Below are 20,977 nucleotides of genomic sequence, written 5' to 3' on the forward strand. Positions count from 1 at the left end.
AGAAGAGGCTTCTAAATTGTACCTCACTTTAAACATTATTTTACATTGTTTATATTGTTTTGAGATAGGTTCTCAACTCTGTAGTCCAGTTTTTTGGGTTTTTTTTTTTTTTTTTGGTTTTTCGAGGCAGGGTTTCTCTGTAGCTTTGGTGCCTGTCCCGGAACTAGCTCTTGTAGACCAGGCTGGCCTCGAACTCACAGAGATCCACCTGCCTCTGCCTCCCGAGTGCTAGGATTAAAGGCGTGTGTCACCACCGCCCAGCTGTAGCCCAGTGTTGTAATAAGAGCGGCGGGCTACGTTCCTGGCACCCGGCCGCCCACACGGCTAGCTCTATACCCGAAATAATTACACAGAAACTGTATTCTTTTGAACACTGCCTGGCCCATTAGTTTTAACCTCTTATTGGCTAGCTCTTACATATTGATCTAACCCATTTCTAATATTCTGTGTAGTACCACGAGCTGGAGAACTCAGAATGTAGTGAGGGTTGGCTTCGAATTCACGGGTGAGCCAGAGCCTCTCAAGTACTGGGACTCCAGGTGTGAGCCGCCAAAGCAAGGTCCAGGTCATCCAATGCTACACAAATAAACGTCTTCTTAAAAAAACAAAACAAAACAAAAAAACAAAGAAAAGAGTGTACATCAGTTACAATTTGGTGTTAATAGAAACACAGGACAATTTTTTGAGAGGCCTTTCTAAAGTATACATTCACTTATTCTATGTGAAATAGGTAAACTGTAAGGCAGGTGAAGAGGTACAAGCCTTTAATCCCAGTTCTCAGGAGGCAGAGGCAGGTAGGTGGGTCTCTGAGTTTGATGCAGTTTTGTCAGCCAGAGATACCCAGAGAAATCCTGTGTAATCCAAGCCTTGCTGACTTGGAGCTTGATATGCAGATATCCCCATCTCAAACAACCAACCAACCAACCAAAAGGTGTGTGTGGGGGGGGAGCAAAGAAAAAAAGAGAAAAGAAATGTAGACCATGTTAGGGAAATGAGTGGCTGTCAATACAGACCACAGTTGTTATCCTCTGTCACACAACTCTACGTCCTAGTAACTATCCTCACTGGCCCCCATGTTTCTATATGATCTTGAAATGTGTTCAACAACTTCAGAATTAGGAGGTTAATTTATCACTCCTCCTAAAACATGAAATTATGGTGCACCTTCAGGTACTACCACAAAAAAAGAAACAGCTACTGCTTCTACCGCTTGAATATCACACAATGTGCCACTAACTCAGTAACGGAGAAACACCATTATTAGTACTGTACTTAAATTCCAATTTGAAAAGCAGGCAAAACCAAGAAGACATCTTTTTGGAAATTAGAATTTCAAATGTATGTGAGCCACACAACTTTCACATAATTCAGCCACACTAAGACCTGCTAGAGACAATAAACATGTTAGATTCTTCTCGATAGTTCTTTTTCACACTGTTGGACAATAAACTAGAAATCATAATTACCTTATAGTATTATGAGCTTTTCTCAGGCTAAGTTCCTCTTCCTTTAAAAAATATTATGTGTATGATGTGCAAGAGTGTACATGTAAAATGGTGTATGCGGAGGTCAGAGGACAATTTTTGGAAGTCAGTTCTCTTTTTCCTCTATGGGTTCTGGATACTGAACTTAGGTTGACATGTGCATAGCACACTCAAGTGCATAGCAAGCACTTTCTATTAGGAGACACCATGACCATGGCAACTTTTTTTAAAAACCATTTACCTATAACTATTTTATGTGCACTGGTGTTTGTTGCATGTATGTCTTTGTGGTGGTGTCAGTTCCCTTGAACTGGAGTCACAGACAGTTGTGAGCTGCCATGTGGGTGCAGGGAATTGAACCCAGGTCCTGTGGAAGAACAGCTAGTGATCTTAATCACTGAGTCATCCCTTGTGCCCCAGCAATAAAAAACATTTAATTGGGGCTTGCTAACAGTTTCAGAGAGTTCATTATCATCATGGTAAGAAGCATGGCAGCATGCAGGCAGACATGGTGGTGGAGAGGCAGCTCAGAGTTCTACATCCAATTGGCAGGCAACAGAAGTGAACATCACACTAGACTTAGCTTGAGCACGTAGACCTAAAAACCCACCTGCTAGTGATTAGTGATGAACTTCTTCCAACAAAAAGCCAAGCTACTCCAACAAGGTCATGCATCTTAATAGTGCCACTCCTTAGGAGCCTATGAGGGCCATTTTCTTTCAAACCACCACACTCGCTGAACTATTTTATTCATTGAGAACATTATAATGCCTAATTAACCCTAATTTTGCACATGTATTATGGAGACTTTGAAGGTAGCTTCTAAAATAACAATCATACCTTTAGTACTTCAATTTGGTTAGCACTGTTATTTCTCTATAGTGTAACATTTCCTTAAATAAAGTGCAGTTAAGCTGCACTTTAAAGATTTTTTTCCCAGGTAGCACTGGAGATTGAATATAGGGCCTCACGTTCTAGGCAAATGCTTTATCACTGAGCTACAGCTAAACTGCAGTTACTAAGTAACTGCTGAAGCAGATAAATGGTGGCTTACTTAGCTTACATAGACCTGCAAATGATAAGACTACTAACAACAGCTAGCACTTTCTAGTGCTTATTAGGTGCCAGCTATCATCCTAAGCATTTTAGTTGACTCATGATCCTTGTAATAACTTCATGATGTGGACACTGCTGTGATTCCTGTTTTAGAGAGGAACAGACACAGAAGTTGACTTTCCTGAGGCCACAAAACCATAAAACCTAAGGATATGAACCATGTTGCCCGATTCTAGGCTAATTACAAAGATCTGTATTATACTACTCCTGATAACAGATACCAGGCAGCAAGCTTGACTAAGAAGGAGATCAACTATAGCCACCTGTTGCTCCCTTCTCAGTTCTGCCTCCTAGACCAAATCAATAAAGATGGTTGACGGCTTTCAGTTTCCCATCTGACAGACTGGGAAGACCCATCAAAACAACAGATAGCTGAGACGGTAGAACAACAGCACCATCGCCTGTCTCCATCAGCATGCCTGCTTTACTCTTTTGTAAGCTTCAGGAGAAAGCCCAACAGCCCCCACTCCTTTTAATATAGTGTCTCACAGTATGGCATTGGCTGGATGACTGGCCTGTAAGTCACAGAGATCCACCTGCCTCTGCCTCATAAGTGCACACCATATCTGCCTCCAACAAACCTTTTTAAGGAAGAAAAAGATCAGCTAAGATCTGGCCTCTGCCCTCAAGTTCACTGCCTGTGGAAGTCCATCAATGTAACTGGCTCCCATAAACTCATAGGGAGAGGCACTATTAGGAGGTGTGGCCTTGCTGGAGGAAGCGTTTCACTGTAGGGTTAGCTTTGAGGTCTTATATATGGTCAAGTCACACCCAGTGTCTCAGACCTCTTCCTGTCACATGTGTACTTTGAGCTTTCTCTCCATCACCATGTCCCACCATGATTATAATGGACTGAACCTCTGAACTGTTTAAATGTTCCCTTTATTTTTTTGGGTTTTTTCGAGACAGGGTTTCTCTGTATCTTTAGAGCCTGTCCTGGCTGTCATGGTCATGGTGTCTCTTCACAGCAATAAAAACTCTAAAAAGACAGTAGTACCAGGGACTGGGGCATTGGTGTGTTAGGCCTTGACCATGCTTTTGTTGGAAAGTATATGGACCTTGGTGCTGTGGGTTAGGAAAGCAGTGGAATGCTTTAAGTGCTGCTTAATAGGCCTTATGAACAGGGGCATGGAAGACAGTGGTGCTGAATGTGATTTAAACTGTGGCAGGGAGGGGAAGGCCGAATAAAGAGGTTTCAAAGAAGAATGTTAGTATGTGGTCTAGAGACTGGTCTAGTGAGATTCTAGTAAAGAATATGGCTATATTTTTGCCCCTGTCCAAAAAGTCTACCTGAGGCTAACATGAAACATTAGGATTAATTCCATTGGCACAGGAAATCTCAAAAGTCTAGGTTTTAGTGGTAACTCTAATGAAGCTTTATAATGAAAAGGAGCAAGCTAAGCAGGGTAAATTACCTCATGTAAATTTGGAGGAGAAAACAAACACCAGAAGTGGAACAGAGCTAAATTCTATGTTCAAGGAGATAATGGATTAAGAAATGGAATAAAGACCCTACCCACATGTGGTGGGGTACACCTTTAATCCCAGCACTCAAGGCATTGGCTGGCAGATCTCTGAGTTTGAGGCCAGCATAATCTACAGAGCAAGCTCAAGGACAGCCAAGCTTAGGCAGTGAAGGCAGCCATCAAAAGCAGAAAGTTGGTGAAGATGTAACTGAAAGAGGGGTCATGTTCCAGCCCCAGCATGGGCAGTCCGTTACTCCATGCAATGGAAAGAAAGAGGGTAATAATAGGCCAGTGGTAGTGGAAAGAGAAAACATTTCCATTTTTTTTTTAATTCACCCTTCAGTGACATAAACTGTGAGGTCATCCTGGAAAGTGAGCTGAGAATAAGGAGTAGGAAAGAGGGTATGAAATACTGTAGCTGTCTTGGAGACTGGAAAAGTCAATTGACCAGAGGAAGGAGGAAGCACTGCCAGATAGCATGAAGGGCCCTCGTGGGATATGTGGTCACAACTTCTAAGTGAGATCAGTCAGAGTGGTTGTGTGTTTCTCTCTAACCACATTCAGCTTCTGAGGTGTGGAGGAGATACAATTATTTAAATGGGAGCAGCCAGAAGTGTGGCAGGGAGTGACTAATGAAAGACTGTGGAATTTAACCCCAGACTGTGGGGAAGAATGAATGATTTTAAGGAACTAGCTCATGAGACTGTGGAGACCAGCAAGTTCGGGACCTAGGGCAGCAACATAAAACACTACCATGGCCTAGTCAGGGGGACAAAAATAACCATCACACAAAAACAGTTTAGGATATATCCTATTATTTTATTATCATTATCAACTGGTTACTGTCCATTCATGAAAGTTACAGAGAACACTGTGGAAACTGAAGCTCAGAGAGGAAATGTGAGAACAGGACAGAGAAACACAGTTCTTTCCTTTTTCAGTGCAAAGGATAGTCAAAGCTTGCACATGTTAGGCAGATGCCCAAAGTCAGTGGTTCTCAACCTGTGGGTCACGACCCCTTTGGGGGTTGCATATCAGATACCTTGCATATAGGATATTTATATTACGATTTATAACAGTAGCAATGAAAATTTTATGGTTGGGGGTCACCACATGAGGTACCATATTAAAGGGTTGCAGTATTAGGAAGGTGAGAACCACTGTTAAGACTACCCCTAGCCTTATAAGGAGAAAACATGCTGGATGAGAGTATAGCTGAAGTGTTAAGAGTGCTTAGTCTTAGCTACGTCTGTGCTCTTCTACCATCTACATTCTCTCTCCTTCCCCTTTCTTTGATTTCCTTTGTTATTAAGAGGTATCACGTGACTTCCTTTCTCCTTATAATATCTGGTAAACAAAACCCCTTAAACATTTTAGTTCTTTTAATAAGAAAAATCAAAGTCCTGTATCTATCATCTCCCTCCTCAAATCATTAAATATTACTACACTTAAAATTTCATTTTTTACGAACTTCTTCAATTAGCTTATGGCCATGTTAATAAGGGTATAGATTATTTCATAAACAGTTTGAAACAAATGGTACCCTACTTGAGGATAAACATACAGATTATTTCTAAAACTTTCATTTCTGTTGTTGTGACTAATACCCTGACACAAAGCACCTGGTAGCGGAAAGGGTTTATTTGGCTTACAATCCCAGGTTACTGTTCAGGGAAGTCAAGGCAGGAACTCACACACATCTACAGTCAGCAGAGGAAACAAATGGATAATCTGCTTGCTCTCATCTAGCTTTAATTTATATCGCTAAGGACCACCAGAAGGGGAACAGTGTCACCCTACAATTCTATCTTTCAAATTCAACTGACAAACAAGATAATCTTTACAGACATGCTCACAAGACAAACTGATCTAGAAGATTAATTCCTCCTAGCTGAGGCTCTCTTCTCAGGTGACTACAGGTTATGGCAAGCTAAAAGATTTTAATTAAAAAATTGAAATTAAAAAAATTAAAGCTGGATGTGGTGGCACATGCCTTTAATTCTAGCATCCAGGAGGCAGAGACAGATCTCTGTGAGTTTGAAGCCAGCCTGATCTACACAGTGAGTTCCAGGATAGCTGGGACTATGCAGAGAGACTCTGCCTCAAAATAAATAAATAAATGAATAAATAACTGTCCTATGGGTGAAAGGTCATAAAAAGCCAAGATATTTTAAATTTCCAATATGGTAAATAACACTATAACAACAACTAATAAACTTAATAGGGGATTTTACTATTATTCCATATCATTTGTGATGACTATTCTTGGTTGTCTACTTGATTACATCTGAAATTAACTAAAACCCAAATGGCTGGGGATGCATGCGAGGGAGTTTTCTCAATTAAATCATTTGAAATGGGAAGACTCACTTCTAATCTGGATCCACCTTTAATCTGGACTCTCTCCTAAATACATAACTGAAGATGATTCAAAAGTAGTTGACAATTGTTTGGCAGGGAATTTTCAGGACAGTATATCATCCGGACACTGGCCTAGTTACTACTACTCACTCCTCTTAGATGCAGTTAAGAGAGCAGAAAAATATGAGAAAGGTATTGTTTGGCAAGGAAAGGATTTGTGAGTTAAAAGTTGCAGAAAAGGGGCCAGGGAGATGGCTATGTCGTGAATGTGCTCACCACACAAGTTTGGAAATCTGAGTTTGGTCCCATATCCCATGTAAAGATAAAAGGAGAGAACTGACTCCACAAAGTTGTCCTCTGACCTCCATGTGTGCCATGGCATGACTCCATGACAAGCCCCCATCATGCAACATACACACTAAAAAATACATAAAGATGCAGAAAAGGCATGTGTGAAGACAGCAGCAGCTGGAGACTAGTGCTGTTTAAGAGAAACTTTGCAGTATGTAATGACGTAACAGAAAGGTACCCCTGGTTTATAATAATAATAGTGATAATAATAAACAACCTCTGCCTATTGAAGATTATTGTGAAAAATGCAAATTCAATAAAAGAGAGTCTGAACTGAGAATGCGAAAGAGGTTTCCTGATCAAATCAAGAAAATAGCTGCCTCAGGCTGAACTGTGGTAGAAGGGGCCCAGGCTATCTATACCTGAAACTGGCAGCAGAGCTTGGCATCATTATTCTAACAGTACTAGTTCTGTAGGCATATAAAAATAAGAAAGCATTATGAGGCTAGTATCATGGTTTCAGAAAGCCCTGAGGCCTGGCAATTGTGTGGCAGGGTTGGAGTCTCTGCAAGGCCCTGAGAGGTCACAGTATCAAAGCTGTGAAGGTGGAGCTAGTTACAATAGAGATCCCTAGACAATGGGATGGCCACCAAAGAAAGCTACAGGCAGAGTATAGCTGGCCCAAGAGAAAAAAGTCATATAAGCTGTATAAGCTGCAGGCAGAACTGGAAGGAAGGGACTACTCAAGGTTGTTAAACCCAGATTGCTTTAGTTACTTCTCTATTGTGTGATAAAACAGCATGACCAAGGCAACTTATAAAAGAAAGCATTTATTTTGGCTTTATGGTTCCAGGGGATAAGAATCCATCTCCATCACTGTGGGAAAGCGTGGCAGCAGGCAGGCATGGTGACTGGAGCTGCTGAGATTTCACATCTTGAACCTTAAGCTGAAAACAGGGAGAGCAAACTGGAAATGGCATGTGGCTTTTGTAACTTCAAAGCCAGCCCCCAGTGACATACTTCCTCCAGCAACACCACTTTCTAATCCTACCCAAACAGTGCCACAAAATGGGGACTAAGTAAGTATTCAAATGACTAAGATTATGGAGGGGCATGTATCATTGAAACCACCACATTCCACTCCCTAGGCCCCTATAGGCTCATGGCCATTTCATAATGCAAAAGATACTTAGTTCAACTTCAAAAGTCCCCTTAGTCTTTTAGTCTCAACACTGCTTAAGTCTAGTCTCTTCTCAGACTCCAGATAATCTCTTAATTGTAAAATCAAAAAGCAAATTACATTACTTCCAAAATACAATGGCACAGAATATACATTACTATTCCAAAAGGGAGGGATCATGACACAGTGAGAAATACTGAACCAAAGTAAGACCAACCGAAACCCAGCAGGACAAACTCCAAGTCCTGGCAGCTCCATGCCTGATGTCAAAGGGCTTAGATTACTTTGTCCTTCCAGATTTGCCACTTGTAACTCAGTCTTCTCTCTTGGGATGGTTCCACTCCCTGTATACAGCTCTAAGAAAAGATGTTCATGGCTCTGGCAGCTCCAAAATCTGGGGATCTCTAACACAACATAGCTCCACTTCCACAGCTTCAAACAACAGCCTCTATGTCAGAACATCTTTGTCACATACTGCCTGACCTCACTGACCTTTCAAACTGTGGAGGAAGAGTCCAGTATCGTGTCATTTATCTTTCATTACTCTAAAAGCAGTACCACAGGGATGACACTGCCAAGTGTGGCATTGGTTTGGGATAGCTAATTTGTCCCTTAAAATGCAGAAGCTTTCGTTATCCTTTCTAGGAGCAGAAAATTGTGTATGCATTTTTCTTTCACAAGTTGGTACCCCTCCCTTCAATTCAATTCAATGCAGATCAGGTGTTAACCTCCTTATCTCCTTCATCACAAGCTGAAACATTAAGTCTCCCTGGTGCTTTTATTTTCCTCTTCAAGAGTATGTTTTGTATTTCTTTTTACTCAGTTGCTTTTTTTCACTGTAGATTTGCTTAAGAGTAATTACTAATAACTGCATGACAAAGTCAATATTAGGCTATCTTGAATGCTCCTCTGCCAAAGAAATTAGTCCATTACTTTTAAATTTAACCTCATGTAAGTTTTTAGGACATGGGCAGAAAGCAGTCACATCCTCCACCACCATCCCCCAAAATAGCACAGGAATGATTGTTTACACTGTTCCCTTCGAAACTTGTTGAGCTGGACCTTCATAGTCTGCATAGCTCTCTGCACTACCTTCCAGGCTCCTACCAGGATGACCTGGTAAGCCTTGCTTACAGCATTCTATGGCTTATCTAGTACAATGTCCGAAAGTCTTCCTCATTCCACCCAGACTCCACATGGTCAGGTTCTTCGCAGTACTAGCTCACCCCCTGGCACCAAATTCTGTTCTATACTAGATACTTTTCTATTGCTGTGATGGAATACCATGACCAAGGTAACTTATAGAAAGGTTTATTTGAGCTTATGGTTCTAGAGGAATAAGAATCTATTACCATCACGGGGGGCGGGGGAGTTTGGTAGCAGGCAGGATGGATGGCAGGAACAGCTGAAAGTTCATTATCTAAAACTGTAAGCAGCAAGCACATTCAATCTGCCATGAGGCTTAAAACTCTTGAAGCCCACCTCCACTGACATACTTCTTCTAACTATACCACACCTCCTATACATTCCAAAACAATATCACCAACTGGGGACCAAGTATTCAAATGCCCCAAAATATGGGGGAGGGGATCATCTCAATCAAGCCACTATATAATGCCATCAGATCTCCAGACACTGAACAGAGCCTCAGGGCTTGGTGTTTGGTTTCAGTATTGCTTTAGCCTGATCTTTCCTTGCTGTGCTCCATTCTTTCCTTTTAGAAAGGGATTTTTTTTTAAACTCTGTACCAATGTTTATTATAAGTATATAGCTTGTTCTTTTAACTTTGTGGGGGATCACAGAATAATCAAAAGTCTTGGAAAAGACTTTGGATTTTTTTGGGGGGCGGGGGACAGGGTTTCTCTGTGTAACAAGAGCCCTAGCTGTTCTTTAACTCAATTTGTAGACCAGGCTAGCCTCAGACTAACAGAGATCTACCTGTCTCTGCCTCCCAAGTGTAGTGACATTCCATTTGTATTTTAATAAAGCTTGCTTGAAGATCAGAGAGTAAAACAGTCACCCTGGTCAGTCTTACAGACCAGGCAACAGTGATACACACCTTTAATCCCAGTAGCCACATTAATTTGCCACTGAAACTGGGTGATAGTGCCTGCCTTTAATTCCAGCACTAGAGAGGAATATAAGACAGGAGGAGACAGCTCTCACACACAGTCTCATTCTGAGAATTCTGGAAGCAGGATCGCAAATTTGGACTGACGTAGAGATAAGAGCCAATGGCTTTTCTGATCTTCAAGTTGAACCCTAATATATCTCTGGGTTTTTATTAATTGTGCTACACTCAGGTGCTGGTATTAAAGGCATGAGCTACCATACCCGGTTCGAGACTTTAGAATTTTTTAACAGTTTTGAAATTTAAGACTACGAGACATGTGAAATCAGAATGAATGCATTCTGCATTAAGGTGGGCATGAGCCTACGGGTTCCACAAATAGAAAGCTATGACATATGTTTGGGTGTCATGTTGACAAAAAATAGACTTGTAATAGTTAATCCTGATTATCAAAACTTGAGAGTATTTTGAATCAGCTAGGAGATACACCTCTGGGCACATCTTTGAAGGCATTTCCAGAGAGGTTGAAGTAAGGAGGGAAGACCCATTCTGAAGTGGGCAGAATCATCCCCTGGGCTGAGTTCTTGGACCAAGTCAAAAGAAGCAGAGCACCAGTATTCACTCTCTCTACTTTCTGAAAATGAAATGCGACCAGACACCCACATCTTTGCCACCATGCCTGGGACTGTATCTTCAGTGAGCCAAAATAAATCCTTCTCTAACATTGCTTTTGTTAGGAATCTTAAACTGCAATGGGAAAAGTAACTAATACAAGACCCCTACACCTTCAGTCACTAATATGCTTGCATCTAATTGACATTTGAGTATTTCCCAACCATAAAAGATTTCCACACTTACCTGTTAGTATGCTTCAAATTTTCTATTTTTAGTCACTAAGTTAACAGTTATTCTAAGCAAAGATGAGGATGAAGAATTTTGGAAGGGACACACCAACATCAGCTGGACCAAACTCCTTTAATAAAGGAAAGCATGGCTTTTCCGATAATCAGAAGCTATGGGAGCGAAATATAAAATCTCATCTTGGAAATGTACATGACCAAGACAATTAAATGAAGTGTTTTGCGATTGGGGTGTGGGTGGGTGCAGTTAGAAGGAACAGTCTCCTTTTGTAAAGAATGGTGTAAGACTAGCTTTGGAGCCATTTTTTCTTTTCCTTTTTCTTTTTTCTTTTATTTTTTAAGATTGAGTGGTACACTAATAAATGAGAGTTTGAAATTAGAGGTAATTTATGTTTTATATACAGATTTCAAGACATTTGCTAATTTTGTAGTTTCATGTGATTAGTTTCCAAAGGTTACAGATAATAAAGAAATCAGAAGTGGTACCTTTCTAAGAATTGCACATTTTTTTAGACACAACTATTAGCACATTAAGAGGGAAGCCAAAAGTCACTGTCTACTTAAAACTGAGCAGTTCCTCTCCTGTGTCCACTCCCTCATTAACTGAACTGTCTGGCTACCAGGAGCAGCCTTGTAGAGAGGGAGTATTGGATTGAGAAGACAACGTTCCTGGACTATCAACTAAAAGTAAATTTAGATAAAATTAAAATAAATAAACCTTTTCCTATGGGCAGTTCATTTTGTTTTGGGTTGTCATATACTAGTATTGCATCGCTATCAGTGAGTATAGACACTTTGCTCTTTAAAAAACATTTTTTGTCAAAAATTTTTATGTGAAGTATTATTAAAAATAGCCCACTTCACTTTAATGGAAATTGTCTCCATTCAGGAGTCTTCAATGAACACTATTTGCTACCAAAGTAAATCAGTATTTTGAATGTGCTTCTCTTGGTTTTTATTCTAGTTCCTATAAGCATTTCCACCAGAACTTGAGGCAAATCATAAGGAAGCTGTTTCTTTTAAAGTAAAAAAATCCCACCAAAAATATAAATGTACATACTACTTTAAGTATTTGACTGGTTTTTATTTTTAAAAGGTTTAAATACCAAAAAAGCGGGGAAAGATATAACATTGTATGAAGACAGATAAGGCAATGTACTTTCTGTGACTTTTGAAACATTTAAGTTACTAACTCATTAGCTCCAATTTAAATTGAACTCACAAGATTTATTTGTACAACTCATGACTTACTTTAAGTATATACATATTGGCCAGTGGTTTCAAAAGCACATTTTAATGACTGAAATAAGACAGAAAATGCTTCTTCAAACACATTTTCATTATGAAGTCTCTCAATACTCTTAGATTTGTGTATTGCTGGTGTTTGTATTTTTTATTGTATATGGGCTTTTTTGATGTGACAGTTAATGCATCTTTAATAGTCACGGACAAAATAAATGATGAGGTTTCCTTGAAAATGACAACGTTGAATTTGGAGGCAGCTTCAGTGGGTTTCATTGGTGGCAGTTATTCACGAGGCATTTTTAATGTAATAACTTCCAAGAAGCAGCCTGCGAATATTCATAACACTTTGTTCACTGTATTTAAGTTTACTTAATAAGCCCCAAGTAAAACAATGGAAATGTACATAGCACTGTTAGTTCTTACATGGTTTAAGTATATCAAAATACATAAATTTAACTTTTATGTCGGCAAGCTGTTCATTTGTCCATTTTACTGTTTGTTGAAATAACATCTCTCCTACATATTTACTTGACTCAAATGACATTAACCTGAGGTCAAGGTGAGGAGAGAGAGAGACGACTGAGCTGAATGTCTTTACTAAAATTACAATAAATTTTGCCAAACTTGATAGTGGTTTTATTTTTTATTTCATTTAATAATTTCTTCCTGTGTCTTTGAAAACATTTTAGAAAGTATTTTCTATGTATGGCATGCTGTCATGTTTGGGAGAATGAAAACACCACCTTTTTAGATGCCTGTTTCCAGAACCTCTTACATACTGGCCATTAGACATTTGTAGAGGATATTAGCGTTATCTGGTGCTCTACCTTACAGTGTTCTGCTGGTCTTCACATTCCATGTACAACACTGTTACACCCCCAATCCAAGAGCCAATTCACGGCTTGTCTTCATTTATTCTTTTTTTTAAAAAAAAAAAAATACACACACACACACACACACACACACAGCTTTAATGGGGAAATAGACTTACAGGACCACAGGTTCCAGTGGAGAACAGGAAAGCAGAGAAAAAGGGGCTGCTGGGATCACGCCCGGCAGATTTCTCAGTAAACATTAGCCCGAGGCGAGCACGCCCCCTAATGGGTGGGGCTTATCCCTACAATCTGCACAGGACAGGCAGAAACAGGTGGATTCCTGGGGCTCACTAGCTCGCCAATTTAGCAACTGGGTGAGTTCTAGGCCAGTTAGAAACCCATCAGAAATAATAATAATAATAATAATAATAATAAAAGGTGAACAGCACCCAAGAAACACCTGAGGTTGTTTGATTTCCACACATGGACAAATAATTCAGAAAGTCAAATGTGTAACCGACACCCTAATTAAATTACGACTAGCTAGCTACAACTTGCCTATAAAAACTAGAAAGCCAGTGGATCCACTTATTCAGGTTCAGTATAGTTTTATGTGAGCCAATTCTGAACACTCCCTGGAGAGAAAGAGGGTAGCTCTGCCAAAGCTTTTCCTTTCTGCTAGAGTGTGGGTGCAGGTAGAACCCTCCCTGCATCCCACTACATCTTACTTCCACGTTCTGTTCTATGATGACACCAAATTTAGTACTATGGCAGTGATTTTTGCAACTCTGAGGACACAAAGACAAATGCCAGCAAGCTGAGCACAGAAGAGTAGGAAGTTGCAAAATCTTAATGACATGACTGTGCTGCTGAACTATCTCAGGGGCTTTTTAATCTCTGGATTTAAGACATTATGTTGCCAATTTAAGCTGATTGTCAAGTTCTGTTACTTTCACACAGATCAACCAAAACTAAGAGCGGGACCAGGCCAGGTGACTGACTGAAGAAGGGTTTATAAGAAAGAGAGATTTAGGCTTACTTCCAAGTTTTTGATTTGAGATACGGAGTAGAGTACTGGCTATCAAAAGTGGCAGTGGTGGGATTTGGCAGGGGTGCGGTTGTACACGGAGGGAGAGGGAAGCATAGAAGAGGGAAAGAAAGGAAGGGCAAAGTCTACTACTATACATATGGACTCAGACTGTATGGAGATGGGACAGTGAACAGTGTACTTAGTATATAATAAATGAGTGTACATGGATGTCATATAAAAAGTCTTAATTAAGCCAAGCGGTGGTGGCGCACGCCTTTAATCCCAGCACTCAGGAGGCAGAGGCAGGCAGCTCTCTGTGAGTTCGAGGCCAGCCTGATCTACAAGAGCTAGTTCTAGGACAGTCTCCAAAGCTACAGAGAAACCTGTCTCAAACAACAAACAACAACAAGCCAAAAAAGTCTGAACTAAATCAACAAATGTATGAAAGAAAAGTCAGGCCTCATCATACTTGCTCCTCTCTTGGAGGAGCTTGTGAATCAGGCCAAATAAAAATGCCTTAACTGGAAGACTTCTAGGATGTTTCTTTCCTATTTTTTGTTGTTGTCATTTTGTTTTGATTTTTAGTTCTTTTTTTCTTAGTTTAGAAACACTAAGACAGTGTTTCTTTGTGTAGCCCTGGCTGTCCTGGAATTTGCTCTGTACACCAGTCTGGCCTGGAACTCAGATATCCACCTGCTTCTCGCTCCTGAGTGCTAGGATTAATGGCATGTGTCACCATTGCCAGGCTTCTTTTCTATTTTTTAAAAGGCTCTGAAAATACACAGGTACTATTTTTAAAAGGAAGAAACTTGTATCTAGGATGAATTGATAAACACAAACACTTGCAAATTTTAATTTTTAAGAAATTCATTAGTAGCTAAGATAGCCTGAAATACACAAATTTTGGAGCTATTAAAAATAAAGACTATGTTAAAGCAAATATAACAAGACTTATTCCAGTAATGGAAAGAAATCTGATTTGCCTGACTTTCTATAAATACAGATAAATTAGGCATATATGAATAATCCATTCCCAAGTTTCAAAGAATTACACCTGGCCCTATTTAATTGGTTGTAGGTTACCCCAAAGTATTCAGAGAACTATAAACACCAAAAGAAAATAAGTAACAATTTAGCATAATCTCTTGAGGACCATAATAGTCCTCCACAAAAAGAAAGGTAGCACGCAACCCTGCTAATTATTTACATATATGTGGTAGATGTAGAAAAGGAGGAATGATATACAGCCATCCAATCTAGTGAACAGGAAAAATACAGTCACAGCTGAAGCAGGTGACAGACACAAGGATACATGGCAACTGATCGATGATTGCAACAGGAAAATCCAGTGGTTGATTTTGGAATAGTTGATATACCAGGCTTATAAACAAACACAATTATCATCAAAGGCATCTACAAAGAACAGAAATTATAAGCAAAGATAAAAGGAATTTACCCTGAACATCAAGCAAAACACATCAAAAAGTAAAACTGATTTGAGAAAAATGGTTGTAACAGAGAAAAATGTACACCTTAATCCACTTGGCTTTGTGCTAATGTCTGTGATCACATCATTCCCCTTGAGGAAAACAAGTGTTTTCCCTGGCTCAGAGTCCTCACAATCCTTTCCTCACTCTAGCTGTTTTCTTTCAAGCATCCTACCTTCCAGCTAAAAGTTCCCAGGTCAGCCTGTGCTTCCCTGTTCTTGTCCTTTTCATGCTGACTGATCCGACCACTGCCTCTAGTTCACCCCCCTTTTCTCTTTCAGCATTTCCTAATTCTACGGCTACAAAACCATCTACTTTGCACCCTCTTCTGCTCTTAGTAAAATAATGCTAATCTGCTTCTAATGATAACCCTTCTTGTGTCTTCCTTATGCTATCCCAAATTCCTTAGAGCAGGGAGGTAACAGATCCTATCTGTGGATTCTACAGGGTCAAAATTAAGTAACGATAAGTTTCCGAATTAGTGATATAAGCAGTCATAGATCAAAATTCCTCAAAAGAACATACAAGGGCAAGTTTCTAAAACATTTTTGTTCAAATGCTTCTCTTCCTCTTGATGAAATAAAGCAATATTTAAGAAATAATTAAGGGAATCATTCAGCAGAGACAATACTGAATCAAGACTGTCATCTAGAAATTCTAGACCCTGCTTTTAGTCACCTGGGAATGTCACTTACTCTTTTTTTCTGTCTGCTTTCTCTGCAACTAGAGATAGGAGCAATAAATTTTTTTAATTGCTTCATATTTTATCATCACTTAAAACACTCTTCCCCTAAAAAACAGTTTGAGTATCTTCCCTAGCCCTCACTACTTTCAAATTAGTAACAATTTTCCCAATTCACAGAACACACACTATATGTCATGTAATGCATTTTCAATTTAAAAAGCAAAACTCTATAACCATGGTCACTGTTTATTAAAAATGGAGATGATACCTCAATATATATTCTCCAGAGTCAAACATATCCAGAAGGAGAGTATATAATAGTTTTCATCAATTAAAAAAAATTCAGTCTGATAGGCAGAAAGCACTGAAATAATAAAAGTGCAATATTAAGTCTGAAGAAAGGATTCCCATGGAATGGAACACAAAAAGCTTAAATCCTGAGAATAATTTCTTAACCCGTAGTGTAGGCTATTAGTCATATGCTCTTCTAGAATCTCTTGTTATTCAACTTTTTCAATCATGATTCACTTTTCCTCGTCTATTAACTCACCTCCTTTCATCTCCAGACTTACACTAAAATCTCCTAGAAGCCTCACTTCTAGTTACAAGCTGTCAATGTTGACTCCTACATATGGCATGAGGCATCCCTAGCTATCAATAGTTCCCTTTTCATTAAAAAACTTGTATAAGCCGGGCGGTGGTGGCGCACGCCTTTAATCCCAGCACTCGGGACGCAGAGGCAGGCGGGTCTCTGGGAGTTCGAGGCCAGCCTGGTCTACAAGAGCTAGTTCCGGGACAGGCATCAAAAGCTACAGAGAAACCCTGTCTCGAAAAACCAAAACCAAAAACAAACCAAAACCAAAAACAAACAAACAAAAAAACTTGTATAAACAATACAAAGAGCTTAGAGCTGTAAATAAGAACCAAGACTCCCTACTGCCGAATTTCTTTCAGTATTTTTAAGCCAACTGAAATAATGACGGAGAATTTCTCATCTGTCAACGCACATACAAAAAATTTCAGGCTTTTCAAGCTAAGGTAATCCTCTACAAAACAAAACAAAACAAAACAAAATGAAGTCACCAAAGGCAAGGGAACAAACCCAAACTTGCATCTCACTGTGGCGACCATTCTATGGGTATTGCAAGTGCAACCACGGGGGGCCAGTCTTTGGCCCCTGCTCTGGGGGTCTGCAGTTCTTCAAAGTTAGACGACACAATAAACAGGGCTTCCCTTCCCTCTCTAGTGGTCATGTCATTCACTTGTTGCGTCACCGCAAAGTGGTCTCTAGAATCTTAGCACAGGAGCACCTCTGTGGTCTCTAAATAATTCAACCGGGCTATTTTCTAGATAAATTTTAGCTTCATTCATTTTAATGAGGCGGCCTCGGAGGCGAGGGTGTGCTGGCTCCGGTTCACCTTTGGGGAGACGCTAGCGTCCGCATCGCAGCTGTGACTTTCTAGACTCGAGGGGCTTGGGAGCTGGTGGGAGACTTGAGCATTTGGAGGCGGCCAAGGGTCAGCAGGAGCAGGGCAGAGACAAGCGGGCAGCTCGGAGGCCAGGCAGTGGCGCGGAGGTCGCACGGCGACGAAAGCCTCGGAGGGGACACGGCTCACCCGCCCAGGGGTCGGGCCCACAGTCAGGGGAGCCGAGCTCGGAGGAGGGTCGTGCCCCAGCCCTCCCTCGGGCCGACTGGGCTTCTCCCGGAGGCGCGCCGGCCAGACTGGGGATTAGGAGACAGCGCGACGGTCCCCTCCCCCCACCCCCGGAGAACTAAGCTGGAGGCGGGGACGCCAGGCAGGAAGGGGCCGGGGTCCCAGCCCGTCCCAACGGGCCGGTCGGCCGGCTCGCACGGGCCGCACTCACCATGTCGTACACGTTGAGCACCACTAACTGGTTAGCCCCCATCCTCCTCCCCGCGGCCGCCGCCTCGTCCTCCAGCCGCTCGGTCTCCGCGGGGCGGAGGCCGCTGCCACCCCCGCGGGCGCTTCTGGCAGGGCACGAGCCGGGCACTAAGCGTCCAGCCCGGCCCGCCGCAGCCGGGGCGGAAGCATCCGGCAGCCGGGGACGCTCCCGGGAGCCGCTGACGGAGACCTGTGTGAGGACCGGGCCGGACCGGTGGAGAGCCCGCTCCGGCTCAGGCGCCTCCCCTCGGCCGCAGACACGTGGGGGAAGGCGGAGCCTGGGCGAGGGGCGGGCTCCAGGCGCTCTGGAGGCGGGGCCCGCCCGGCACCGGGGTTGAGCCCGCCTGCGCGCTGGCTCTCTCGCTGCCGCTCCTCGAGACCTAAAATGGCGGCAGGCTGGGCGCCTCTTTACCTCGTAGGCGCGAGGTCGCAGGAAGACTACACTTCCCAGAATGCAGCGCGTAATATCTCGTTCCCTATTGGGCGTATAGGTTTGACTACATCTCCCAGGATGCTCCAGGACCCCCCCTGTCTTGCGTCTCCCAGGGAGACTACAGCTCCCAGCGTGCCGTTCTATAGTTCTGTCCGCGGAACCTTGACTGTTCGTCCTTGGCGAGCGAAAAAGTCGAATACCTTGTATTTTTTCAGCGCTACGTCTGGTGCTGGTAGAGTGAGACGTGAATCCGACGGAATGTGAAGAAGTGATGACTAAGTTTTCCAAAGCCCTTCTAATTTTTGATTTTTTTTGCAAGTGTAGGAGTGAGGAAATGAAGGAAGGTTACTGTTGTAAGGTAGGGTGTAAGAAACACCCAGTTTACCCTCAATATGGAATTCACGTTTTCTGTGAGTATCCTGCTCACGTGAGAAGAGTGTAGCAACTCATAAGATCAGCTCAGTCCTAGGACACAGAAAGCGTTTGTGCACCCATTCAGCAAGCGATTATTTGTGTGTGTTTTTGCTATAAGCCATGCAATCGGATAGACTGAGGAATGCCAGGTCCTGAGATTTCAGTTTATGATTGAGATTGAATATCTATTTCAGGTTTGTGTGTGTGTGTCTTTGTGTTTGTGTGTGTGTGTGTATGTGTGATATGGGGGAGGGAGGGAGAGAGGAAAAGAGAGAGAGAGAAGAAGGTAGGTGCCTAAGGAAGCATACAGGCCTTTGATGTTCTTTGGAACTGAAGTTATAGGCAGTTGTAAGTTACTTGATCCGGGTTCCAGGAACAGACTCAAGTCCTGTGGAAGAGCAGCAAGGACTCTTAGTGGGTGATCGTCTCTCCCACCCCTGAGATGGATTTTTAAGTGAAGACTTGGTAGTAGGGTTTGGTCAAAGGGTGAGATGAGTGTGTGAAAAAAAAAAAGAAAAAAAGATCCCTCGAGTTTCTGTGTGGAAGAGGAAATGGAAACATGAAGGTTAACGTGGTAGACTGTAAAAATAGCGTCTCAAATTACACATAAGCTTTGATGTGTCTCTCTACTGACTCCAGCAAGCCTTGACTTGCTTTGGTCAATGAGACCTTGACAAATATAATGCAAGAGAGTTGAAAAGCACTTTGGATTTCATGCTTGGCTTCTTTCTGATCTTGGGAGTCTAGCGTTATATGAACAAGTTTGGACATTGAATTTGTTGCAGGGGTTGGAGGTGGTTTCAAGGAAGAATAGGTTCCAGATTTTTGACAGACATTTGGATAGATAATATACTTTCTGATAATATATGAAACTTTGGAGGGGAAACAGGTTGGGAAGAGGGTAATCGAGTTGTTGTTAGATCATGTGATATTTTAAGTGCCTTTTACACGTGCTTGGGAAATTGAGTAGGCATTTACATAAATGAAATGGAGTCATAACCATTACACTGACTAAAATAGACATTGAAGTAGACTTTAAAGCCTAGAGACTGGTTGGATAGCCTATATTCTACTTAGCATCTCTGTCGCTGTCTCTGGCCAAAAGCAGCTTAGGAGAAGAAAGGGTTTGTGGGTCACATTCCATCACTGAGGGAAGTCAGAGTAGGGCAGGAACTTAAAGCAGAAATCTTGGAGGAACACTGCTTGCTGGCTCATTCGCAGGCTTACGCTCAGCTAGCTTTTTTTATACAACTCAAGACCACCTGCCCATGGCAAGACCACCTGCCCAAGTAATGGTACCTTATGTAGTGGGTTGGGCCCTCTTATATCAATTAAGGCAATCAAGACAATACCCACAAGTCAGTCTGGTCAAGGTAATCCTTTAATTGGGACTCCTTTCTCATATGACTCTAGGCTATGTCAAATTAAAAGTTGACTAGGAAGCCCAGAAAAGGGTACAGGTAGAAAATATTAAATGGGGAGGGGGATGGGAGAACAGGGTAAAGGAAGGAATCTGGAGAGGGATAACTAACATTAATGGCCTTTTAAAAAATCTTATGGGAATTTACTATTGTAGAAGTTTCCTAAAATATATACACACAGGAAAGGAATTTAAATGGAGTCATCATATAATGGGAGAGAGAATGCCCCAACTAGATATCTTAAGCCACCAAGTAAAGCCTCCCAATGCCTAAAATGGGTTTCGTCTTGTTGAGCTGTTGGCCGACAAGGGTCCTATAAGCCCCTTCCTCCAATATCACAGAATAGTCAAAGCTATTGGATGCTCTGTACAACCTGACAGTGAGGCCCTATGGCTAAAGGTGCCATTTATGCCACCAAACGCGGAGAAATCGGTCTGTCGCCCACCTACAAGTTTCACTCCTACTGACTAGTGTTCATAGCACTATAAGGGATTTGTCATGGCACCAGAGGGAAAGGTAATCAATATCACCTGCTACAAGCCCAGTTGCTACAACAGCAATGTACCTGCAAAATATATAATGTAATAGTGGCACAATTGTTATAGGAGTATCCAACCCCTGTGTGTGTGTGTGTGTGTGTGTGTGTGTGTGTGTGTGTTTAAGGCCTACTCTGTGAATGGGAACTCAACCCCAAAACTGCTAAAGCGACTAAGA

General features: G+C 41.7%; 1 protein-coding gene across 1 annotated transcript in view; it reads right to left on the reverse strand.

Annotated features, from left to right (window-relative positions):
• Positions 1-18,237, reverse strand: part of Desi2 (desumoylating isopeptidase 2) — a 40,690-nt gene extending 22,453 nt beyond the window's left edge. The window contains exon 1 of the mRNA XM_057769767.1: positions 17,958-18,237. Coding sequence (XP_057625750.1) covers positions 17,958-17,999 — 42 coding nt within the window. The 5' untranslated portion in view covers positions 18,000-18,237. The remainder of the gene's footprint in view (positions 1-17,957) is intronic.
• Between the last annotated feature and the right edge of the window lie 2,740 nt (positions 18,238-20,977).

The sequence above is a fragment of the Chionomys nivalis genome, chromosome 5 (assembly GCF_950005125.1).
Source record: "Chionomys nivalis chromosome 5, mChiNiv1.1, whole genome shotgun sequence".
In the NCBI taxonomy this organism is placed as follows: Eukaryota; Metazoa; Chordata; class Mammalia; order Rodentia; family Cricetidae; genus Chionomys; species Chionomys nivalis.